The sequence below is a fragment of the Eptatretus burgeri genome, chromosome 4 (assembly GCF_056783735.1).
Source record: "Eptatretus burgeri isolate ZD-2024b chromosome 4, Ebu_testis_v1, whole genome shotgun sequence".
Taxonomy (NCBI): domain Eukaryota; kingdom Metazoa; phylum Chordata; class Myxini; order Myxiniformes; family Myxinidae; genus Eptatretus; species Eptatretus burgeri.
This window is the reverse complement of record NC_140964.1, coordinates 49,914,471-49,940,898: the sequence shown is the minus strand read 5'-3', so window position 1 is coordinate 49,940,898 and position 26,428 is coordinate 49,914,471. Positions and strand designations below refer to the sequence as shown.

At 47.6% G+C, this 26,428-nt stretch overlaps 1 protein-coding gene across 3 annotated transcripts in view; it reads left to right on the top strand.

Moving 5' to 3' along the window:
• Positions 1–6,751: 6,751 nt before the first annotated feature.
• Positions 6,752–26,428, top strand: part of LOC147028018 (uncharacterized) — a 79,234-nt gene continuing 59,557 nt past the window's right edge. For 2 of the 3 annotated variants that reach the window (XM_085877945.1, XM_085877944.1), the window contains exons 1-6: positions 6,752–7,076; positions 10,356–10,393; positions 11,996–12,091; positions 16,718–16,813; positions 20,362–20,457; positions 25,645–25,740. In XM_085877945.1, coding sequence (XP_085734071.1) covers positions 7,033–7,076; positions 10,356–10,393; positions 11,996–12,091; positions 16,718–16,813; positions 20,362–20,457; positions 25,645–25,740 — 466 coding nt within the window. In that variant the 5' untranslated portion in view covers positions 6,752–7,032. The remainder of the gene's footprint in view (positions 7,077–10,355; positions 10,394–11,995; positions 12,092–16,717; positions 16,814–20,361; positions 20,458–25,644; positions 25,741–26,428) is intronic. The other variant, XM_085877946.1, reaches the window with a different exon arrangement.

Here is a 26,428-nt window from a genome sequence, read left to right as displayed (position 1 = left end):
TTTCTTCTATCGCACAAGCAGGTGTAAAATTAACTAGAAGGGGAAATGGATTATATCTTTCTAATTAATAAATGAGCATTGATGAGTGGTTTTAAGAATCTGGAAAGAATACAACATCAAATTTAGAACTTGTCAAATATTGTAAGAAATTAAAAATTCATAATGTGCTTATTTGTATGAGAGATGAATTCACAAACGTGCCTCAACATACAAAGAATATTATTCTGAACCTAGAAGATAATAATGGGAACGGTTCTCATTGGGTTTGTATTTTTAATCGTCAAGACAAATATTATTTTGATAGTTTTGGTCTTCCACCACCTGTTGAAGTAATAAAATTCTTACAGAATGGTCTTTGTCAAACATTTCAAGTCCAACAATTAAATTCCAAGTGTTGTGGTTATTTATGTCTCTATGTTTTATTTCAACTCAACAAAAATAAAATTTTTAATGACATTAATTTTAATCTAATATAAATGACATGTTGGTAAAGGTGGTTCTATCTTTGGTGTATCCCAATCACTGGATATTGATATATCAAATTATTGCACAAAGGCACAGGCTGAACGACAGAAATATAGTATAGCAAAAAATATTAAGATGAAAAATGCTTATAAATTAATAAATTATCCAAGCCCGACTGACGCGAATGACTTGGTGAGATTAAGTGATTTATCACAATATATATCCTTAAATAAAACGGCTGTGTATTCCAAATATACAGAAGTGTTGATTTTATCTCCAGGTCATAGGGAATTCACAGTTCCAATTAAAATAAAATTTTATAAAGGAGGGCATATCGTTTTGTGTGAGAATAGAACAATGGGGAAATGATATGAATGATTTAGGGTATAATTGGTCATTTAAAATTAACCGAGAAGACCTGGAACAATTAAATCAGTCTCGTAAGGAAGAATATTATCCACTTGGTGCCGAGAATGAGTTTTGTGGAAGCACGATTAGCAAACAACAAATAAAAGAATTTAATAAGGGTAAAGTTAATGGTTTTGCCATAGTTTATAACATGAAAACAGAAAGAACAGGATTATATATAATAAGTAAGGAAATACAAAATGATTTAACTTAGGGAAGATAGGGTGCTGTTTCCTGTCATTATATTAATCTGTCATATATTTCTAATATATAAATGACAGCAAGAAGGCTTCAAGAAAATGATCATTTCTGTGTCCAAGCATCCCTTCAAGAAAAGGGTATTTGATATTTTAATAAATATGTTCTACAACATAAGAATGAGGTATTTTCAGTAAAAGATTGGCTTTGTACTGATGTTACTAAACCAACAACTTTGGATTTAATTACAATGTTAAATAATGAAAAATCATACGGATTTATAATTCAAATAATAATCATACGGATGATCCGCTGTGGCGACCCCAAACGGGAGCAGCCAAAAGAAGAAGAAGAAGAAGAAGAAGAAGAAGAAGAAGAAGAAGAAGAAGAAGAAGAAGAAGAAATAGAAGAAGTTAAATAATGAAAAAACTATAAAGTTAAGAAAACACAAGGCTCTTTTTGAAATTCAGAATAAATTTTATTGGTTTCCTGTTGTAAAAGTTTTTATTTTGGATACAGGACTAACAAGAAATCCCGATGAATATATTTATGATATTCTATGGGTTGTCAGTGATTCAAGGATAGTAAGGGACGAGGAAGGATTTGAAGAAACTGAGACAAAGGAGGAGAGGGAGAAGAGAGAGAAGGAGGAGAAGGAGAAGAGAGAGAAGGAGGAGAGGGAGAAAAGAGAGAATGAGGCAAAGGAGAAGAGAGAGAAGAGAGAGATGGATGAGAGGTAGAATAGAGAGAAGAGAGAGGAGGAGGAAAGAGAGAAGATAGAGAAGGAGGCAAGGGAGAAGAGAGAGAAGGATGAGAGGGAGAAGAGAGAGATGGATGAGAGAGAGAGAAGAGAGAGAAGAGAGAGAAGGAGGAAAGAGAGAAGATAGAGAAGGAGGCAAGGGAGAAGAGAGAGAAGGAGGAGAGGGAGAGGGAGTAAAGAGAGAGAATGAATAAATATAAAAATATGGAAACCAGTGAGATTCGAAAAAGATTGGGGGTATTACAGAAAATAAATAAATCTCAACGCACCGAGGAGGAAAACAAAGAATTCACAAGTCTATGAGAAATATTTGTGTCAAGACTATGAGCATCGGTTTCAGGGAGATGAAAAACTTATAGGCTCTCATGATGTCATTAAGATTGAAGAGCAATTAGCTGATGAATTACATAAACCAATAATCACAAAGTTTCACAGAAGGAAGGTTTATTCCAAGGAAGTTGATTATATCTGGTCCACTGATTTGATTGAACTCAATAATGATAAGCGGTACAAGTATGCTTTAACTGTTATTGATTTGAGGGGTAGATATGCGTGGGTTGTTCCTTTGAAAACCAAAACAGGTAATACTCTTATGTTAGCTTTCCAACAGATATTCAATAAAAGCAAGAGAAAACCTGAAAAATTGTGGACTGATGAGGGTACAGAGTTCTCCAACAAAACAATTATGAATTCTCTTAACAAGCTCGAATGAGAGAAGATCCTCATCCTCTTAATGAGGACATCATAAAAACGAATATGACATCATTGTGATCTATCAGGTTTGCGATGAATTATCTGTGCTAATGCCCGGCTTGATTCCCGCAAACAAAATTCAAACAGCTTGCCTAGTTTCGGAGATAATGGTGTAGGCGATTTCCATTAGCGGTGATATTATGACGGCAACTTTTTTTTCAGAAGAATTTCCAAAATCGGAGATGGTTACTGCCTGTACGTGGGCTTTCTGCATATACATGCCAAGTTTCATGAAGATCGAATGAAAACTCTCGGTTGTGAAACAAAAAATGTCAAAAAATAGGAATGACGTCATGAAAATTGATATGCCGTCATGGTGATGTATCATATGTGCGGTAATTCATCTCTGCTAATGCCCTGTTCGATTCCCGCAAACAGAATTCAAAAAGCTTGCCGAGTTTCGGAGATAATTTTTTAGGCGATTTCCATTAGCGGAGATATTTTGACGTCATAACTTTTTTTCCAGGAGGAATTTTCAAAATCGGATATCGTTACTGTCTGCGCAGGGTATTTTTACATATATGCGCCAAGTTTCAGGAAGTTTTGATAAAAACTGTAGGCTGTGAAACAAAAAAGTACACAAGAAAAAAAACGTGAGTAAGACATAGAGATCCTCCACGAGGATCTAAAAATAACAACATCACATTGTACACCACCTTTAATGAAGGAAAAGCGGTTGTCATTGAGCAATTCAATCGCACTTTAAAAGAGACTATATAAAAAATTCACTCAACTCGGTTCTCAACAATGGTCATCTTTAATTCAGGATATTGTAGATAAGTATTATGATATGATTCACACCTCATCGAATACCAAACCATCAGAAACATTTACAAAATCATAATATGAAAAAGAGATTAATGTCAGAAAGCCTAAGTTTAAAGTTGGTGATATAGTAAGAATATATAGGTGGAAATCTCATTTTGAAAAAGGTTATTCGAAACGATGGACAAATGAGCTTTTCAAAATCGTTGATGCAATAGATACAGTTCCTTGGACTTATAAAGTATATGATTTAGAAGGGGAAGAGATTTTTGGTTCATTTTATTCACAGGAATTACAAAAGACAAAACTAAGCAGATAATACTCATGGGAGCAATAGGTTGGTGCTTCACTCCCCTCTACTATTCACCTTTATGAACACTCGAGGACCAAGTCCGAGGTGTATAACAAGTGTCATCTGCCGAGGGTTGAAATATATATATATATATATATATATATATATATATATATATATATATATATATATATATATATATATATATATATATATATATATATATATATATATATGAGCCTGGTGTTGGCGTAGTGGTTAGGGCAGCGGCTTGGGATCCAAAAGGTCCTGAGTTCAATCCCCGTTGGGCCACTGAATTAATACACCAGGGGGTTGACTCAGCCTGTCATCCTTCCGAGGTTGGCGAAATGAGTACCAGTATACTGGGCCGGTGTATACCCCGGTTAAAATAGGTGTACCATATCCCTGTGTCGTAAGAGACGACCAGGGTTGCGTCAGGAAGGGCATCCGGCGTAAAACATGTGCCAAATCACTATGCGGATCATATGGATGATCCGCTGTGGCGACCCCAAACGGGAGCAGCCGAAAGAAGAAGATATATATATATATATATATATATATATATATATATATATATATATATATATATATATATATATATATATATATATATATTGTGTTTCAAGGGGGAGTCAGCTGTGCCCGCCCACTGAGAATCGCGTAATACAGTAATGCTCGTGTCTCGCAAGATTAGGTAGAGTCTTAATAGCAGATTAGGTAGTCTTCACAGCTGCAAATGACAAATACGTCATCGACGTAAACTACTGATTATTGGTGCAGACAACAGCAATTTTTGAGAGGAATCGTGCAAATGATGATACAAGCATCAAATTTGGCACATTTGTTCTCCAGCGGATTCTTATCAAATCTGCATGATTGGCCATTTGAAAATCCAAATTTTGAAAAATTTGAAAAAAAAAAAAAAAACCTTCAAAAAGGTCAAGATCACAAATCAATGCTGGATGCTGGCTGAGATTGGTGAATGTTTCAGAAACATCATCAAAGACGTTCCAATCTGCCATGCAGTTTTCTTCCCTTTACCGCAGAAGGCAGACACGACGTCACATCCAGTGAACTCATGGAAGTATGGGATCCCTCGAGCTTTCTCAGGCCCTATTGCAGAAACTACCTCATGGATTGGAATCCATCGCGCCTTGGCTCCTTGGCCAAAGGCAATCCACATGTTCTCAAGACCTAGTTCCTGTAAGGATGGCAGTACAGATATTGCTAAGACGAGTTCGTCCATGTCATTAGCCTTCATGATAATGGACTTGCTACCATCCGTCGTTGCATCCCTGCTGTGTACAAATATTCAAGTGTCAGCTTTTTCATGACAACATGGAGACACAGCATCCAGTGACTTCCTTGTGTTGCTAATGGCATCTGCTCCTTTTGTGACAATGACTGTGCTTGTCGTCTGTGCTTCACACATCTTTTCCGCAAGGAAGTGAAGCAGCTCAGTCTTGTTGCTGTCATCTCGAAGAAAGCTTCTCCAGTTACTTGGGGTCTTACTGGTTCCTATCACTCTTCTTCTGATTCCTTGCCCCCTTTTCGACCTTGCCTCGGACTTCAGACTTGACTTCTTGTACACATCAAACACTACGTCCACCCTCTCGTACCTCGCACCATAGGATTCCACCGTTGGGATGATGTCTTCTTTTGCATAGCCATCAAATATCTTTGAAGTGTGTGGAGGTAGGGCATTGATAAGTGCTGAGCCATCAATAACGACTGCATCTCCTCTTGGTTCTCTGTCTGGGATGTTCACTTGCGCTTCAAGAATTTCAGCCAGCTGTGACTTCAAATTTCTTTAAAGTTTTTTTTATTTATTTTTTTAAATTTTTAAAAATTTGGATTTTCAAATGGCCAATTGGGCAGATTTGATCAGAAAGCCCTGCAGAACAGAAATGCCAAATTTGATGCTTGTATCATAATTTGCACGATTTTTCTACTATCTACTACACGAGATGCATATGTTGATCCTTTTAAGAGAATCAGACAATAACTCCACTTTGCTCATGGCAGGCTGTTTACCAAAGGGCTGTTTACAGCTACGGTTACTCGGAATAATCAAGCTTTTGCTGTTTTATCCCCACCAAGATTGCCAGACTGGATGGTCAACTTTTGTGAAAATCCATGAATATGGAGCTTAAAGATAGCACAATATGTGATCGAGCAAATCTGAGCTCACATTTGGATTCAGCAGTCCAAAATTAGCCAAAAACAGTTCCCAAAAGTCCATGCAAGAAAAAAAAAGCTATATTTTTGTAGACCAGTGTAATTTATCGCAAACCTGATATATCACAATGACATCATAATCGTTTTTATGACGTCATCATTAAGAGGACGAGGATCTTACCTCATTTGAGCTTGTTTGAGGTTATTTTCAGCTTATTACTTATCAAGGAAAAGAAATCTGCATCAGGAGATGTTCCTTTTGTTCGCAAATTGCAACTGTTGTGTAAACAATGACGGAAGTAATGAACGAATTCTATGTTTTATTGAAAGATTCAGTAATTCTTGGTGTCATGGAAATGCTGTATCAGAACTGTAATTCCTTACGTCAGAGGGAGGCACGCAATACGTATTTCATGAAATGACGTAATCACGTAGCGTGTCGGCTGCACGTGTGCAAAATAAGTTCGTGACGTTTTGTTTCAATTTGAAAACGCACAGTTCCAGGGAAATCCTCAAGCTTTGCTGGGCGGTGTATAGGTGGAACAACTACTTTTAATCTCACGATGTCGACGTGTATTTAACTCGGGTTTGTCTTGAGATGGGATGGAATGCTGAGAAAAATGATTAAATGAACTGTTATTTGTGTGTAAAATGGGAATAAAACCATAAATTTTCGTGTTTTTGCTAAAAACGATGTAATTCATGTAAAAAACAAGTTATAAATATATTCCGTGATTATTAAGAGGGATGTGTGAAGGAACCCTGTGATGAAAAAAAAACCCACAAACCTGAAAAGGAATTTAAGGATGAACAAGGCTTTGGAACTCAATGGGCGAATTTCCAATGACGTCACTTCCTTGTGAGTCTTTGCCCCCCCCCCGGATGTGACGTCAAGGAAAGTCGTTATTTCGGTTGGCCACGCCTTCGAGAAGACCCAACAATGAATGACGTCTTAAAGTGATTGCTTCTGCTTTGATGAGAGGCTTGACGGAGTTTTTTTTTTTTTCCTCTTGTCTTGAAGTTTAATCTCGACCCAGCTGTAAACTATCATCCGTGTTTCACACGCTGGTGATTCGTAAACGTGTGTGGTGTTTTATTTACGTGACGGTGGCAAAGCCGAGAGGAACGCTCGCTCTCTCTTGGTTGTTTTGCTTCTGTTCGAATCCCGACCCGGTTTTAAGAAGCCATTACAATGGCTTCGTCATTTTTCCAAAGGATGTTTTCCTTTTTTGGAAGGTAAGAGATTATTTTCTCTCTGCATTGTGAATGATTGGACCTCGGATCGTTTTGGCGTTTTTACGTGCAATGTTAATCTATCGAAAGTTCCAGCAATCTCTGTGTGTCTGTCTGTGTGACTGTCTGTTTGTTGGGTGGTCGCTAGACTACCGTTATTCTCAGGTTTTCCGTCTGTCTGTATGTAATGGACAGCTCTGGAGGCCAGAGGAGTCAACCGATTTTGATGAAACTTGACTGAGTGGGTTCATACCAGGATCTTGTTGTATGCTTTTGAGCACCGTTGCTATGGACGCCACCGTTGCCTAGCAACGGGACTTTGACGTTAAAAAAAAAAAATTCGCAAATCAAAAATCGGCTTCCGCGCTTTTATGCGCACTATAATCATCCTCTTTGTCAAAAGTTTTCAGCCCGATCCGTAAAAAACTATGACTAGTATGCAATTATATAGCGACCACCCATGTCGCCTCCCGGTTTGTCTGTCTGTCTGTCTGTCTGTCTGTCTGTCTGTCTGTCTGTGATCGCTGTTTCTCGACAACCACTGGTCCGATGTAATTGAAATTTGCCAGGTATATTTATTTGCCAGGTATGCCAGAAAAGAATTAACTTTCCAAAATGAATATTGTGCATTTAATATCTTTAACAGAGAATTACCATTTCTTGTCTGTCTGTGTGTGTGTAACACCAATCATGCCAAAATTTCTGGGACAATTGAGACCAAACTTGGCACATGGACCAAGTTCGACCTCGTGATGGACATGGCCTCCGTGGTTTCATCTGTTGTTCAGGGCGTTGAGTAGGGAAGGTCAACGAAAATTCTTCATGTCAATGTGTATCGTGCAGCACCAGCCAGTGGTGGTGACGGAGGTTATTACAAGTCAGTTGTGGAGATAACTTGCATGTTTACACTGTCCACTCCCCCAGAGAGTGGGAAGCCCCAAAGCCAAACTCCACTAATCAGGGGAAGCAGAGGGAGGGGTGGGGTGGTGTGGGACTCCGGAGGAAGGGGAAGGGGTGGGGTGGGAGTCCGGAGGAAGGGGTGGGGTTGGAGGAAGCAGGAGTGCGGGAAAGGGGTTGGATGAGACAGAGGAAGGGGCATGAGGAGTGATCCGGCATTCCCGACGGGCACTCCTGCTAATTATGAATAAAACTTCTTCATTCATAGAGTAGATGAAGCAGGGTTTAATCAAGCTCAGAGGTTTCCAACATGAGCTGTTATTTGAAGAGACCCTAACACTTCTATCTGTAATCTCTCTGGTGTTGCTGATGTACAGCAGTAAATCTAGACTTTTCATTTCCCATTGCTGATGGCTGGTTGTTTCCTGATTTCATGAATAGTTTGTTGAGTTTATTTTTTTTTTTTTTTTTTTTTTTTTTTTTTTTACTGCCACACACATTTTTTCGCTCTCGGCGACCACCGAGTTTGCCGAGTGGTTGCACCAACTCTACCCGTGGTTATCATTGCAAATTGGTGCTGTGGTATGGAATACAACACCGATGTGATTGGCCAAATGGCTTTCAGACTTTGATTGAATCGTACATTAACTCCATGCTGTTGGAAGGACATTAAGCAGGCTGTGTGACCGACCTGAACTCATTGCAGGCAAATTGATGCTCAGAAAACACCAAATATGCTCATAGATAAGATGGAGAGTAGCTCCATTGAAATTCATATGCACAAATCAGATCCCTTGTGTTGTTTTTATTCCGTGTCCAGACACATGCTCCACATTGTAAGCACTTCCTGAAATATTTATACCATGTCGCCTTGTAAGATTCTCTCTCTGTCTCTGTCTCTCTGTCTCTCTGTCTCTCTGTCTCTCTGTCTCTCTGTGTCTCTGTTTTTTCTTTCAATAAGCGACTTTTTCCTCAACAACATATCTGTACACATGATAAGTACCTGCACTCGACGTTGAGAGTGATGTCGAGAACTCTCCAACTTTTTGGGAAAGATATTTAATGTCCAGCAGCTGATGAAAGCAGACGGGATGCTCGGCATAACGTTCATCTCGGTGACGGCATGCTTTGTGATGCAAGACCCCGCCTGAGAAACACCAATCCAACATCATTACCTGCTGTGATCCATTCATTAATTTTTCCATGTTGGCAGGCAAGAAGTTTTATTCATAAACTTTTCTCATAAACCAAAGCTTCTCTCATCGTGACTTGTGTTGGCTTGGATACCATTGACCTGAATGTTTCGGTAAGAATTGTGGGTCCTTCCTTCAGTTTTTTTTTGAAAATTCAAAAGCTCTGGGCCCAGTCAGAAAAAGACTCCACACTTCTCAGGAACATCTGGAACCTCAAAGTAAATCATCCCAGAGAAAATCTGGCACAAGGTGGAACAGTCTCCAAAGAGTTGGAGGGGGTTTTCCAAATAACGAGAGAGATTTACGTGAACAACTCTTTATGCTGGAGAGAGAATTGTACAATGAAGTAACTGTCTGTCTTCAATGTATATCCGAATGTGACACCATAATTTTGTGCTGTGGTGGTGGTGGTGGTGGTGTATATCTGTAGCCACTCAGAGATTCCCCACATACATGGTGGTGCACCTCATTTTCATAAAGCCAGGGCCATGTGTGTGTGAGAAAGAGAGATGGAGATAAAGATGTATAAGGGGTTGTGGCCCGGTTCATGGAAACCGATCGGCACTCTGACCGTGGTCGCACTGCCATGACTAATCAGGGCAGCAGGGAAGAGTGGGGAAGATTTGAACCCCAACTTACGTTGGAGGGAACAACCACCGCGAAGAGGCATCCCCGATAGTTGCAGTCTGATGGTTGGACACTGTGCTGTGTACTGTGAGAATAGATTCCAATTGACCACGTGGAGACCTGGTGTTGGGGTTTCATGGAACGAAAGGAGTAAGTGTGGTTGAGCATTCAATGGGCACAGGGTGTAGGCAGAGCGTGGGACTGTAAAGCGAGGACATTTCCTGATGTGCCTTCCTTCATTTTTGAGACGTGACCAATATGACTTCACTGGTTACACCAATGGAAAGTCAGAGAGAAATTTACTTATTTTCCTTTTATTAATCCAGCCTTTTGTACCATATGTTGAGAAATGTGCTTTGTGTCTTGGGAACCAATATTAAATTGGTGACCAGATTCTCTCTGTCATGTGATATGCCCTTCCTCATTTGGCCACCACGTTTAATGATGTTGCACACTTGTTATACTTTGTTGCTTCATTTTATTGCTTCCCATTTGCAAATGGGACATCACTTTAGTGTCGATTATTATTGAATGAAAATTTGTTTATTTATTTATTTATTTGCAGTAATACGAAGCCTGGTCCCACGTCAAAAAAGGAAAATGGTGAGTGTTCCTTTGCCTACATTCAATTTCTGAATTGCCAAAGCTTTTCTCAAGGATAGGAGGATTGTTTTAATAATTAGAAGATAACAGAAGGTTGCTGCCTGCAAACACTAGGGGTGTTGATGATGATGATTAAAATATCCCACAGCATCTTTTGCTAACAGCCAGCAAGTTATTGCCAGCACCCTGAACAAACTCCAAATCCCTGCCATTCGGACGTTGGACGTGGCCAGCCGGTTCCTGAATTACTTTCCCAGAAACGTTCCCCTGGTTGGATCCCACAAGGTGTGAATAATTGGGGCTGTCGATGAAGAAGAAAGTTGGCCACTTTGAAAGAGAGGTGGAACATGGACAATGTGTTAGCTTGGATACCATTGATCTGAATGTTTCGGTAAGAACTGTCGGTCCTTCATTTAGTTTTTTGAAAATTCAAAAGCTCTGGGCCCAGTCAGAAAAAGACTCCACAATTCTCAGGAACAATTTCTTGTGGATATAATTTCAGAAACAAGGTAACACTCACTGGATATCCAATGAAATGTTCGTTTTCTGTTGTGCTCCCCACTCACCACGAGTTTTTTTTTATTTTATTTTATTTTTTTTTCCGAGCACATGAAAGATTTGCTGATCATGTTTATCGACAGCAATCGTATAAATGTGTTGAATTGACTCTTATTTGAGCATCTTAATTTATAAGCTGAATTCCAATGGACCAAAGATCAACATTTTACGTTAAACTACAACGGCATTCTTCGACGTCGACAGATTTGCCTCCACCCACATTTATAGAAAGCTTTTATTAAAAAAAAAATAAAAAAAAATGGCTGCCAAACCACGTCGATGACTTCATTATTTTATCCCTCCCCCCCATGGCAGATCCCTCCCCTCCCCCTATATCATAACATCATGGCAGATAGCCCCCCCAAAAAACAATTTAGCCACAGCTGACTCTCAAAAATTTTCATTCTGATCGGGTAAAGTGTTTGATGTTTTTTTTTTTCTTGACAATGTCATTGGCGGATTTGTTATGACGTCATAATTATACACATCGCACTCATTTTCTGTAGGGAGTACTTGACATGTGACAAGTTTCAATTTTTTTCCATGGAGCGGTTTTGGAGATAAAGAGGTCCAAAGGTTTTCCTTTTTCCAACATGGCTGCCACTCCATGTGACCTCTGACATCATAATTATTATAACAACACTCTACATGAGTGGTCGCAACTTTCTGAAAAATTTGTGTCAATCAGATAAGCGGTTGCAGAGGAAACGGAAAATGAGCACGGATAGATGGAGAACCTGAAACCATGATGCCTCTGGGGAATTCTTCAGTGGAGACATAAAAAATCATTCCCAATTATTATTTCTTGAATAATAGTTGAGAATTGTTACTTGCATTATTAAATAAAGCTTAACAATGAGTTACTTCACATGTTGCATTGACTACTTACTCCTCAAGTCATGTTGGATTTCTTTTTGTGGAAACTACTTGTCCTTGCAGTTCACAGAGACCTGTGAGCATGGCTGATGGTCTGCTATACCTGATTAATGCAATAATGGCAGTTTGGTGTCTGAAATCCTCTTTTTTGTCTTTGACTGATTGCAGGTGGACAACCAACAGACAATTCCTGCAGACAGGTCAAAAACAACCTGAAAACATCCCAGCAGTCCTTTAAGAAGACGAGTGCTGCGCCAAAGAGCAGTAAGTGGCTATTCTGGATGATTGTTAAAATTTCATTCTTCACTGAATGAGACCGCTTCACATTCCACAGAAGGTGACAGTAATTTGTAATTTGTTCAGGATGCTGGTGACAACTCGCCTCCTATTTTTGAGACACCATGGAATCTTTACTATCCAGCTGTGTGTGTGTCTCCGTGTCCTCCATTACTCTAAAGTCATGAAATGTATCAGTGTGAAACTTTCATGCACACGAAAGGAACTCCAAGGCAGTGCATTTGTGAAACTTGAGTGTTGGAGTTGATTAAAAAACCCCTTTTGAAGATAATTAACGGCTTTATTTAATTATATCCTTTATCCGGTGCATTTTCGGCAACCTCGCTCTATGGGGACTTAAGGCGTATCCTGGGTTACCTTGCTTGGGTCTGAAGCCACCACGTTTTTGGCCTGCTCAAACACTCCTCGACTTGGAACGTGCCACAATAATTTATTTACGCTAAAAATGATTTTTTTTTTCACTTTCCTCACTCACATTATCAAATTCCTGATTAAAGCCACTGTCACACCTTGACGATTTAGCCAGCGTATGCCGACGTATGAAAAAATTGTCTAAAATGCTGGCACACGTCGAATACGTTATGGGTGAGTTTTGTATACGTTAAGAGCACGCTGGCATACGTCGTAGTACGCCGAGCTCGTCGACAAATTTTAACATGCTCAAAATTTTTCGACGTATGCCAGCGTGCTTCAGCGTGCTCTTAACGTATACAAAACTTACCCTTAACGTATTCGACGTGTGCCAGCGGATTCAGCAAATTTTTCATACGTCGGCATACGCTGGCTAAAACGTCAAGGTGTGACAGCGGCTTTAGGCACCTCTGAATCGCTGGGTACATTGTAATACTTATAAATGCCTGAGGGACGCCAGCATTCATGGCTTTATTTCATTTGCGCATGTGCCATAACTTTAAGCTTGGTGTTGGCTTCATGGTTAGGGTGGTAGGCTTAAGATCATCGGGTCCTGAGTTCAAATCCCACTCAGCTGTTGAATTAAAACCATGTGGAGTTAATTCGGCCTGTCATCCTTCCGAGGACGGCAAAATGAGTGCCAGCATGCTGGTATATTGTGTCGGAGTGGCGACCCATCAAGAATTGTGCCCAATAGCCAAGGAGACTGCTGAAGCAGCACCAACGCTCTGCATAGAGTATGGTCCCAATCTCTCTATCTCTATCTCTATCTCTATCTCTATCTCTATCTCTATCTCTATCTCTATCTCTATCTCTATCTCTATCTCTATCTCTATCTCTATCTCTATCTCTATCTCTATCTCTATCTCTATCTCTATCTCTATCTCTATCTCTATCTCTATCTCTATCTCTATCTCTATCTCTATCTCTATCTCTATCTCTATCTCTATCTCTATCTCTATCTCTATCTCTATCTCTATCTCTATCTCTATCTCTATCTCTATCTCTATCTCTATCTCTATCTCTATCTCTATCTCTATCTCTATCTCTATCTCTATCTCTATCTCTATCTCTATCTCTATCTCTATATATATATATATATATATATATATATATATATATATATATATATATATATATATATATATATATATATATATATATATATATATATATATCTCTCTAAAACTAAGCTGAATTACAAGATTGCATCTCCATATTTGAACCAAGCAGCAGCTCCAACTGCGAACAATGTGTTAATTTGTCCATTTCAGACATTGCTTGGGAGTCTCTGAGAGGTGTTTGTTGCGACGGATTATTGGTTGTCAAGCTCGCCGTTCCTCATCAACTGTTTCGTTGGAGTGCTTCCATGAGCGCTTTCACCACTTGGCGAACATTATGCAATATTCGCACTGTTACTAAATACTGTGTATTGATTGACTTGAACAATGTTCAGGGCCCACTCAGCTGGGTTGGCCCCGTGTTGTTCTGCGGTGTATCAGGCGGTTGCTGGCTCGCTGAAAATGACATTTTTTTTGTTAAACCTGGTTTCCCATTTTTGTACAATCTTCTTTCATGGTATGAGCCGTCACTTTGGCATCGATAAATACAAACAAAAAAATGGAACGTTTCGATAACATCATAACAAAATAGCCGAGAGGTACGCATGCTTGCTCTCAGCTGCAAGCCTGGGTTTGAATACCAACCCAGCAAAAAACTGTAATCCCAGTGTTTCACAGGCAGGGTGATTCATAAATGTGTGTGTTGTTAAACTGGATGTCACATCTGCCAGAATTCCCCCCCCCCACACGCCACCCCTCTTCCTGTCCCATGCCTCTCGCTCTCTCACTCCTCACGCCTCTCGCTCTCTCACGCCTCACGACTCTCGCTCTCTCACGCTTCTCGCTCTCTCGAGCCTCACGCCTCTCGCTCTCTCGCGCCCTCGCTCCTCTCGCTCTCTCGCGCCCTCGCTCCTCTCGCTCTCTCGCGCCCTCGCTCCTCTCGCTCTCTCGCGTCCTCGCGCCTCTCGCTCTCTCGCGCCTCTCGCTCTCTGACCCCTCTCGCTCTCTCGCGCCTCTCGCTCTCTGACCCCTCTCGCTCTCTCACGCCTCTCGCTCTCTGACGCCTCTCGCTCTCTGACCCCTCTCGCTCTCTGACCCCTCTCGCTCTCTGACCCCTCTCGCTCTCTGACCCCTCTCGCTCTCTGACCCCTCTCGCTCTCTGACCCCTCTCGCTCTCTGACCCCTCTCGCTCTCTGACCCCTCTCGCTCTCTGACCCCTCTCGCTCTCTGGCCCCTCTCGCTCTCTGGCGCCTCTCGCTCTCTGGCGCCTCTCGCTCTCTGGCGCCTCTCGCTCTCTGGCGCCTCTCGCTCTCTGGCGCCTCTCGCTCTCTGGCGCCTCTCGCTCTCTGGCCCCTCTCGCTCTCTGGCCCCTCTCGCTCTCTGGCCCCTCTCGCTCTCTGGCCCCTCTCGCTCTCTGGCCCCTCTCGCTCTCTGGCCCCTCTCGCTCTCTGGCCCCTCTCGCTCTCTGGCCCCTCTCGCTCTCTGGCCCCTCTCGCTCTCTGGCCCCTCTCGCTCTCTGGCCCCTCTCGCTCTCTGGCCCCTCTCGCTCTCTGGCCCCTCTCGCTCTCTGGCCCCTCTCGCTCTCTGGCCCCTCTCGCTCTCTGGCCCCTCTCGCTCTCTGGCCCCTCTCGCTCTCTGGCCCCTCTGGCCCCTCTGGCCCCTCTCGCCCCTCTGGCCCCTCTCGCCCCTCTGGCCCCTCTCGCCCCTCTGGCCCCTCTCGCCCCTCTGGCCCCTCTGGCCCCTCTCGCCCCTCTGGCCCCTCTCGCCCCTCTGGCCCCTCTCGCCCCTCTGGCCCCTCTCGCCCCTCTGGCCCCTCTCGCCCCTCTGGCCCCTCTCGCCCCTCTGGCCCCTCTGGCCCCTCTCGCCCCTCTGGCCCCTCTCGCCCCTCTGGCCCCTCTCGCCCCTCTCGCCCCTCTGGCCCCTCTCGCCCTTCTCGCCCCTCTCGCCCCTCTCGCCCCTCTGGCCCCTCTGGCCCCTCTGGCCCCTCTGGCCCCTCTGGCCCCTCTGGCCCCTCTGGCCCCTCTCGCCCCTCTCGCCCCTCTCGCCCCTCTCGCCCCTCTGGCCCCTCTGGCCCCTCTGGCCCCTCTGGCCCCTCTGGCCCCTCTGGCCCCTCTGGCCCCTCTGGCCCCTCTCGCCCCTCTCGCCCCTCTCGCGCCTCTCGCCCCTCTCGCCCCTCTCGCCCCTCTCGCCCCTCTCGCCCCTCTCTCTCCTCCCTCTCTCTCCTCCCACTCTCTCCCCACTTTCTCTCTTCTCTCTCCCTCCCTTTCTCCCTTCTCTCTCTCTCTCTCCCCTTCCCCCTTTCCCCTCTTTCTCCCTTCTCTCTCCCTCCTCTCCCCCTTTCTCCCTCTTTCTCCCTTCTCTCTCCCTCCTCTCCCCCTTTCTCCCTCTTTCTCCCTTCTCTCTCCCTCCTCTGCCAAACCACATCGATGACTTCATAATTTTATCCATCCCATACAATTTATCCAGAGATGACTCCCAAAATTTTTCATTTTGATCGGTTTAAGTGGTTGACATGTGCAATAATGACGTTATTACAAATCCATCAATGCCATCATCAAAAATGTCACTTATTTTCCATCGGGAGTACTTGCCTTGTGCCAAGTTTCAATTTTTGCATGGAACGGTTTTGGAAATAGAGGTCCAAAGTTTTTTCCATTTTCCAACATGGCCGCTACACCATGTGACCTTCAACGTCATTATTATCATTAAAACATTCTGCATGAGTGGTCACACTTATGGTGAAAATTGTGTCAATCAGATATGCGGTTGCAGAGGAAACACAAAATGAGCATGGACAGATGGAGAACCTGAAAACATGATTCCTCTGGTGACTTCCACAGTGGAGGCATAAATAAATCATTCCCAATTAATAGTTGAGAATTGTTTCTTGCATTATAGAATAAAGCTTAACAATAAGATACTTGACATGTTGTATGTTGTGTTGACGACTTACTCCTCACGTCATGGATTGCTTGTGTTGGATTTCAGTTTGTGGAAACCACTTGTCCTTGTAGTGCACGGAGACCTGTGAGCATAGCTGATGGTCTGCTCTCGCTCACGAACGCAATAATGGTACAGTTTGGTGTCTGAAATCCTCTTTTTTGTCTTTGACTGATTGCAGGTGGACATCCCAAAGACAATTCTTGGAGACTGATCAAAAGCAACCTGAAAACGGCCCAGCAGTCCTCAAAGAATACCAGTGCTCCGCCAAAGAGCAGTAAGTGGCTCTTCTGGATGATTCTTAAAATTTCATTCTTCACTGAATGAGATCACCTCACGTTCCACTGAAGGCGATGGTAATTTGTAATTTGTTCAGGATGCTGGTGACAACTCACCTCCTATTTATGAGACACCAAGGAATCTTTACTGTCGTGTGTGTGTGTGTGTGTGTGTGTGTGTGTGTGTGTGTGTGTGTGTGTGTGTGTCCATCCTCCATTACTCGAAAACCATAAAGGTATCGGTGTGAAACTTTCATGCACACCAAAGGAACTCCAAGGAAGTGCATTCGTGAAACTTGAGGATTGGAATTAATTAAAACACCCCTTTTGAAGATATTTAACGGCTTTATTTGATTATATCCTTTATCAGGTGCATTCTCGGCCACGTCACTCAATGGTGACGAAAGGCGTATCCTTGGTTACCTTGCTGGGGACTGAAGCCGCCACGTTTTTGGCCTGCTCAACCATCCCTCAAGTTGGAACATGCCACAATGATACAATTTTTTTTTCACTTTCCTCACTCGCATTATCGAATTCCTGATTATCGTACCTCTGAATTGCTGGGTACATTGTAATGCTTATAAATGCCCGAGGGAAGCCAGCATTCATGGATTTATTTCATTTGTGCATGTGCCATAACTTCGATAATCTCTTAAACTAAGCTGAATTACAAGATTAGAGCTGCATATTTGATCTTTGCAGCAAATCCACCTGCTAAAATGTGTTAATTTGTCCATTTCGGACATTGCGTTGGCATCTCCGAGAGGTTTTTGTTATGACGGATCATTGCTTGTCAAGCCAGCCTTTCTCATCAATTGTTTCATTGGAGTGCTTCCATGAGTGCTTTTGCCACTTGGTGAACTTTCTGCAATATTCGCACTGTTACGAAATACTGTGTATTGATTGACTTGAACAATGTTCAGGGCCCACTCAGCTGTGTTGGCCCCGTGTTGTTCTGCGGTGTATCAGGCGGTTGCTGGCTCATTGAAAATGTGACATTTTTTTGTTAAAGCTGGTTTCCCCATTTTTGTACAATTTTTCCTTCATGGTACGAGCCGCCACTTCGGCATCAATAAATACAAACAAAAAAATGGAACGTTTCGTTAACATCATGGCAGGATAGCCGAGAGGTACGCATGCTTGCTCAAAGCTGCCAAGCCTGGGTTTGAATCCCAACCCAGCAAAAAACTGTCATCCCAGTGTTTCACAGGCAGGGTGATTCATAAATGTGTGTCGTAAACTGGATGTCACATCTGCCATAATTCTCCCCCCCCCCACCCACCACCCCTCTTCTTATCTCACCCCTCTTCCTGTCTCATGCCTCTCGTTCTCTCATCTCTCTTGCTCTCTCGCTCTCTCATCTCTTTCGCTCTCTCACTTTCTTGCTCTCTTGCTCTCTTACCCTCGTGTCCTCTCGCTCTCTCACGCCTCTCGCTCTCTGACCCCTCTCGCTCGCCGACCCCTCTCGCTCTCCGACCCCTCTCGCTCTCCGACCCCTCTCGCTCTCCGACCCCTCTCGCTCTCCGACCCCTCTCGCTCTCCGACCCCTCTCGCTCTCCGACCCCTCTCGCTCTCCGACCCCTCTCGCTCTCCGGCCCCTCTCGCTCTCCGGCCCCTCTCGCTCTCCGGCCCCTCTCGCTCTCCGGCCCCTCTCGCTCTCCGGCCCCTCTCGCTCTCCGGCCCCTCTCGCTCTCCGGCCCCTCTCGCTCTCCGGCCCCTCTCGCTCTCCGGCCCCTCTCGCTCTCCGGCCCCTCTCGCTCTCCGGCCCCTCTCGCTCTCCGGCCCATCTCGCTCCCCCGCCCCTCTCGCTCCCCCGCCCCTCTCGCTCCCCCGCCCCTCTCGCTCCCCTCGCCCCTCTCGCCCCCTCGCCCCTCGCCCCCTCGCCCCCTCGCCCCCTCGCCCCCTCGCCCCCTCGCCCCCTCGCCCCCTCGCCCCCTCGCCCCTCGCCCCCTCGCCCCCTCGCCCCCTCGCCCCCTCGCCCCCTCGCCCCCCTCGCCTCTCTCGCCCCCCTCGCCCCCCTCGCCCCCCTCGCCCCCTCGCCCCCCTCGCCCCCTCGCCCCCCTCGCCCCCCTCGCCCCCTCGCCCCCCTCGCCCCCTCGCCCCCCTCGCCCCCTGCGCCCCTCTCGCCCCTCTCGCCCCTCTCGCCGCCCCTCTCGCCGCCCCTCTCGCCGCCCCTCTCGCCGCCCCTCTCGCCGCCCCTCTCGCCGCCCCTCTGCGCCGCCCCTCTCGCCGCCCCTCTCGCCGCCCCTCTCGCCGCCCCTCTCGCCGCCCCTCTCGCCGCCCCTCTCGCCGCCCCTCTCGCCGCCCCTCTCGCCGCCCCTCTCGCCCCTCTCGCCCCTCCTCTCGCCGCTCCTCTCGCCGCTCCTCTCGCCCCTCTCGCCGCTCCTCTCGCCCCTCTCGCCGCTCCTCTCGCCCCTCTCGCCGCTCCTCTCGCCCCTCTCGCCGCTCCTCTCGCCCCTCTCGCCCCCCCTCTCGCCGCTCCCTCTCTCTCCTCCCTCTCTCCTCCTCCCTCTCTCCTCCTCCCTCTCTCCTCCTCCCTCTCTCTCCTCCCTCTCTCTCCTCCCTCTCTCTCCTCCCTCTCTCTCCTCCCTCTCTCTCCTCCCTCTCTCTCTCTCCTCTCTCTCTCTCTCCTCTCTCTCTCTCTCTCTCTCTCTCTCTCTCTCTCTCTCTCTCTCTCTCTCTCTCTCTCTCTCTCTCTCTCTCTCTCTCTCTCTCGCCTCCCTCTCTCTCCCTCCCTTTTTCCCTTCTCTCTCTCCCCTTCCCCCTTTCCCCTCTTTCTCCCTTCTCTCTCCCTCCTCTCCCCCTTACTCCCTCTTTCTCCCTTCTCTCTCACTCCCCTGCCAAACCACATCGATGACTTCATCATTTTATCCATCCCATACAATTTATCCAGAGATGACTCCCAAAATTTTTCATTTTGATCGGTTTAAGTGGTTGACATGTGCAATAATGACGTCATCACAAATCATTCAATGCCATCATCAAAAATGTCACTTATTTTCCATCGGGAGTACTTGCCTTGTGCCAAGTTTCAATTTTTGCATGGAACGGTTTTGGAAATAGAGGTCCAAAGTTTTTCCATTTTCCAACATGGCCGCTACACCGTGTGACCTTCAACGTCATTATTATCATTAAAACATTCTGCATGAGTGGTCACACTTATGGTGAAAATTGTGTCAATCAGATATGCGGTTGCAGAGGAAACAGAAAATGAGCATGGACAGATTGAGAACCTGAAAACATGATTCCTCTGGTGACTTCCACAGTGGAGGCATAAATAAATCATTCCCAATTAATAGTTGAGAATTGTTTCTTGCATTATAGAATAAAGCTTAACAATAAGATACTTGACATGTTGTATGTTGTGTTGACGACTTACTCCTCACGTCATGGATTGCTTGTGTTGGATTTCAGTTTGTGGAAACCACTTGTCCTTGTAGTGCACGGAGACCTGTGAGCATAGCTGATGGTCTGCTCTCGCTCACGAACGCAATAATGGCACAGTTTGGTGTCTGAAATCCTCTTTTTTGTCTTTGACTGATTGCAGGTGGACATCCCAAAGACAATTCTTGGAGACTGATCAAAAGCAACCTGAAAACGGCCCAGCAGTCCTCAAAGAATACTAGTGCTCCGCCAAAGAGCAGTAAGTGGCTCTTCTGGATGATTCTTAAAATTTCATTCTTCACTGAATGAGATCACCTCACGTTCCACTGAAGGCGACGGTAATTTGTAATTTGTTCAGGATGCTGGTGACAACTCACCTCCTATTTATGAGACACCAAGGAATCTTTACTGTCCTGTGTGTGTGTGTGTGTGTGTGTGTGTGTGTGTGTGTGTGTGTGTGTGTGTGTGTGTGTGTGTGTGTGTGTGTGTGTGTGTGTGTGTGTGTGTGTGTGTGTGTCCATCCTCCATTACTCGAAAACCATAAAAGGTATCAGTGTGAAACTTTCATGCACATTGAAGGAACTCCAAGGAAGTGCATTCGTGAAGCTTGAGTATTGGAATTAATTAAAACACCCCTTTTGAAGATAATTAACGGCTTTATTCGATTATATCCTTTATCAGGTGCATTCTCGGCCATCTCACTCAATGGTGACTAAAGGCGTATCCTCGGTTACCTTGCTGGGGACTGAAGCCGCCACGTTTTTGGCCTGTTCAACCATCCCTCGACTTGGAACATGCCACAATGATACAATTTTTTTTTTTCACTTTCCTCACTCACATTATCGAATTCCTGATTATCGTACCTCTGAATTGCTGGGTGCATTGTAATGCTTATAAATGCCTGAGGGAAGCCAGCATTCATGGATTTATTTCATTTGTGCATGTGCCATAACTTCGATAATCTCTTAAACTAAGCTGAATTACAAGATTAGAGCTGCATATTTGATCTTTGCAGCAAATCCAACTGCTAAAATGTGTTAATTTGTCCATTTCGGACATTGCGTTGGCATCTCTGAGAGGTTTTTGTTATGACTGATCATTGCTTGTCAAGCCAGCCTTTCTCATTAATTGTTTCATTGGAGTGCTTCCATGAGTGCTTTTGCCACTTGGTGAACGTTCTGCAATATTCGCACTGTTACTAAATACTGTGTATTGATTGACTTGAACAATGTTCAGGGCCCACTCAGCTGTGTTGGCCCCGTGTTGTTTTGCGGTGTATCAGGCGGTTGCTGGCTCATTGAAAATGTGACATTTTTTTGTTAAAGCTGGTTTCCCCATTTTTGTACAATTTTCCTTCATGGTACGAGCCGCCACTTCGGCATCAATAAATACAAACAAAAAAATGGAACGGTTTCGTTAATATCATGGCAGGATAGCCGAGAGCTACGCATGCTTGCTCAAAGCTGCCAAGCCTGGGTTTGAATCCCAACCCAGCAAAAAACTGTCATTCCAGTGTTTCACAGGCAGGGTGATTCATAAATGTGTGTGTCATAAACTGGATGTCACATCTGCCAGAATTCTCCCACCACCCCTCTTCTTATCTCAACCCTCTTCCTGTCTCATGCCTCTCGCTCTCTCATCTCTCTTGCTCTCTCACTCTCTCATCTCTTTCACTCTCTCGCTCTCTTGCTCTCTTGCTCTCTTACCCTCGTGTCCTCTCGCTCTCTCACGCCTCTCGCTCTCCGACCCCTCTCGCTCTCTCACGCCTCTCGCTCTCCGACCCCTCTCTCGCTCTCCGACCCCTCTCTCGCTCTCCGACCCCTCTCTCGCTCTCCGACCCCTCTCTCGCTCTCCGACCCCTCTCTCGCTCTCCGACCCCTCTCTCGCTCTCCGACCCCTCTCTCGCTCTCCGACCCCTCTCTCGCTCTCCGACCCCTCTCTCGCTCTCCGACCCCTCTCTCGCTCTCCGACCCCTCTCTCGCTCTCCGACCCCTCTCTCGCTCTCCGACCCCTCTCTCGCTCTCCGACCCCTCTCTCGCTCTCCGACCCCTCTCTCGCTCTCCGACCCCTCTCTCGCTCTCCGACCCCTCTCTCGCTCTCCGACCCCTCTCTCGCTCTCCGACCCCTCTCTCGCTCTCCGACCCCTCTCTCGCTCTCCGACCCCTCTCTCGCTCTCCGACCCCTCTCTCGCTCTCCGACCCCTCTCTCGCTCTCCGACCCCTCTCTCGCTCTCCGACCCCTCTCTCGCTCTCCGACCCCTCTCTCGCTCTCCGACCCCTCTCTCGCTCTCCGACCCCTCTCTCGCTCTCCGACCCCTCTCTCGCTCTCCGACCCCTCTCTCGCTCTCCGACCCCTCTCTCGCTCTCCGACCCCTCTCTCGCTCTCCGACCCCTCTCTCGCTCTCCGACCCCTCTCTCGCTCTCCGACCCCTCTCTCGCTCTCCGACCCCTCTCTCGCTCTCCGACCCCTCTCTCGCTCTCCGACCCCTCTCTCGCTCTCCGACCCCTCTCTCGCTCTCCGACCCCTCTCTCGCTCTCCGACCCCTCTCTCGCTCTCCGACCCCTCTCTCGCTCTCCGACCCCTCTCTCGCTCTCCGACCCCTCTCTCGCTCTCCGCCCCCTCTCTCGCTCCCCGACCCCTCTCTCGCTCTCCGACCCTCTCTCGCTCTCCGACCCCTCTCTCGCTCTCCGACCCCTCTCTCGCTCTCCGACCCCTCTCTCGCTCTCCGACCCCTCTCTCGCTCTCCGACCCCTCTCTCGCTCTCCGGCCCCTCTCTCGCTCTCCGGCCCCTCTCTCGCTCTCCGGCCCCTCTCTCGCTCTCCGGCCCCTCTGGCTCTCCGGCCCCTCTGGCTCTCCGGCCCCTCTCGCTCTCCGGCCCCTCTCGCTCTCCCGCCCCTCTCTATCTATCACCCCTCTCGCCCCTCTCGCTCTCTCGCCCCTCTTCTCGCGCCGCTCCTCTCGCCCTCTCGCCGCTCCTCTCGCCCCTCTCGCCGCTCCTCTCGCCCCTCTCGCCGCTCCTCTCGCCCCTCTCGCCGCTCCTCTCGCCCCTCTCGCCGCTCCTCTCGCCCCTCTCGCCGCTCCTCTCGCCCCTCTCGCCGCTCCTCTCGCCCCCTCGCCGCTCCTCTCGCCGCTCCTCTCGCTCCTCTCGCCGCTCCTCTCGCCCCTCTCGCCGCTCCTCTCGCCGCTCCTCTCGCCCCTCTCGCCGCTCCTCTCGCCCCTCTCGCCGCTCCTCTCGCCGCTCCTCTCGCCCCTCTCGCCGCTCCTCTCGCCCCTCTCGCCGCTCCTCTCGCCCCTCTCGCCGCTCCTCTCGCCCCTCTCGCCGCTCCTCTCGCCCCTCTCGCCGCTCCTCTCGCCCCTCTCGCCGCTCCTCTCGCCCCTCTCGCCGCTCCTCTCGCCCCTCTCGCCGCTCCTCTCGCCCCTCTCGCCGCTCCTCTCGCCCCTCTCGCCGCTCCTCTCGCCCCTCTCGCCGCTCCTCTCGCCCCTCTCGCCGCTCCTCTCGCCCCTCTCGCCGCTCCTCTCGCCCCTCTCGCCGCTCCTCTCGCCCCTCTCGCCGCTCCTCTCGCCCCTCTCGCCGCTCCTCTCGCCCCTCTCGCCGCTCCTCTCGCCCCTCTCGCCGCTCCTCTCGCCCCTCTCGCCGCTCCTCTCGCCCCTCTCGCCGCTCCTCTCGCCCCTCTCGCCGCTCCTCTCGCCCCTCTCGCCCCTCTCGCCCCTCTCGCCGCTCCTCTCTCCCCTCTCGCCGCTCCTCTCGCCGCTCTCTCGCCGCTCCTCTCGCCGCTCTCTCGCCGCTCTCTCGCCGCTCTCTCGCCCCTCTCGCCCCTCTCGCCCCTCTCTCACCCCTCTCGCCCCTCTCGCCCCTCTCGCCCCTCTCGCCCCTCTCTCGCCCCTCTCGCCGCCCTCTCGCCCCTCTCGCCGCTCCTCTCGCCCCTCTCGCCGCCCCTCTCGCCCCTCTCGCCGCCCCTCTCGCCGCCCCTCTCGCCGCCCCTCTCGCCGCCCCTCTCGCCGCCCCTCTCGCCGCTCCTCTCGCCCCTCTCGCCGCCCCTCTCGCCGCTCCTCTCGCCCCTCTCGCCGCTCCTCTCGCCCCTCTCGCCGCTCCTCTCGCTCCTCTCGCCCCTCTCGCCGCTCCTCTCGCCCCTCTCGCCGCTCCTCTCGCCCCTCTCGCCGCTCCTCTCGCCCCTCTCGCCGCTCCTCTCGCCCCTCTCGCCGCTCCTCTCGCCGCTCCTCTCGCCGCTCCTCTCGCCGCTCCTCTCGCCGCCCCTCTCGCCGCTCCTCTCGCCCCTCTCGCCGCTCCTCTCGCCCCTCTCGCCGCTCCTCTCGCCCCTCTCGCCGCTCCTCTCGCCCCTCTCGCCGCTCCTCTCGCCCCTCTCGTCGCTCCTCTCGCCCCTCTCGCCCCTCCTCTCGCCCCTCCTCTCGCCGCTCCTCTCGCCGCTCCTCTCGCCCCTCTCGCCGCTCCTCTCGCCCCTCTCGCCGCTCCTCTCGCCCCTCTCGCCGCTCCTCTCGCCCCTCTCGCCGCCCCTCTCGCCGCTCCTCTCGCCGCCCCTCTCGCCGCTCCTCTCGCCGCTCCTCTCGCCGCTCCTCTCGCCCCTCCCTCTCTCTCCTCCCCCTCTCTCTCTCTCTCCTCCCACTCTCTCTCTCTCGCCTCCCTCTCCCTCCCTTTTTCCCTTCTCTCTCTCTCCCCTTCCCCCTTTCCGCTCTTTCTCCCTTCTCTCTCCCTCCTCTCCCCCTTACTCCCTCTTTCTCCCTTCTCTCTCACTCCCCTGCCAAACCACATCGATGACTTCATCATTTTATCCAGAGATGACTCCCAAAATTTTTCATTTTGATTGGTTTAAGTGGTTGACATGTGCAATAATGACCTCATTACAAATCATTCAATGCCATCATCAAAAATGTCACTTATTTTCCAGAGGGAGTACTTGCCTTGTGCCAAGTTTCAATTTTTGCATGGAACGGTTTTGGAAATAGAGGTCCAAAGTTTTTCCATTTTCCAACATGGCCGCTACACCGTGTGACCTTCAACGTCATTATTATCATTACAACATTCTGCATGAGTGGTCACACTTATGGTGAAAATTGTGTCAATCACATATGCGGTTGCAGAGGAAACAGAAAATGAGCATGGACAGATTGAGAACCTGAAAACATGATTCCTCTGGTGACTTCCACAGTGGAGGCATAAATAAATCATTCCCAATTAATAGTTGAGAATTGTTTCTTGCATTATAGAATAAAGCTTAACAATAAGATACTTGACATGTTGTATGTTGTGTTGACGACTTACTCCTCACATCATGGATTGCTTGTGTTGGATTTCAGTTTGTGGAAACCACTTGTCCTTGTAGTGCACGGAGACCTGTGAGCATAGCTGATGGTCTGCTCTCGCTCACGAACGCAATAATGGCACAGTTTGGTGTCTGAAATCCTCTTTTTTGTCTTTGACTGATTGCAGGTGGACATCCCAAAGACAATTCTTGGAGACAGATCAAAAGCAACCTGAAAACGGCCCAGCAGTCCTCAAAGAATACTAGTGCTCCGCCAAAGAGCAGTAAGTGGCTCTTCTGGATGATTCTTAAAATTTCATTCTTCACTGAATGAGATCACCTCACGTTCCACTGAAGGCGACGGTAATTTGTAATTTGTTCAGGATGCTGGTGACAACTCACCTCCTATGTATGAGACACCAAGGAATCTTTACTGTTGTGTGTGTGTGTGTGTGTGTGTGTGTGTGTGTGTGTGTGTGTGTGTGTGTGTGTGTGTGTGTGTGTGTGTGTGTGTGTGTGTGTGTGTGTGTGTGTGTGTGTGTGTGTCTGTGTGTGTGTGTGTGTGTGTGTGTGTGTGTCCATCCTCCATTACTCGAAAACCATAAAAGGTATCAGTGTGAAACTTTCATGCACATTGAAGGAACTCCAAGGAAGTGCATTCGTGAAGCTTGAGTATTGGAATTAATTAAAACACCCCTTTTGAAGATAATTAACGGCTTTATTCGATTATATCCTTTATCAGGTGCATTCTCGGCCATCTCACTCAATGGTGACTAAAGGCGTATCCTCGGTTACCTTGCTGGGGACTGAAGCCGCCACGTTTTTGGCCTGTTCAACCATCCCTCGACTTGGAACATGCCACAATGACACAATTTTTTTTTCACTTTCCTCACTCACATTATCGAATTCCTGATTATCGTACCTCTGAATTGCTGGGTGCATTGTAATGCTTATAAATGCCTGAGGGAAGCC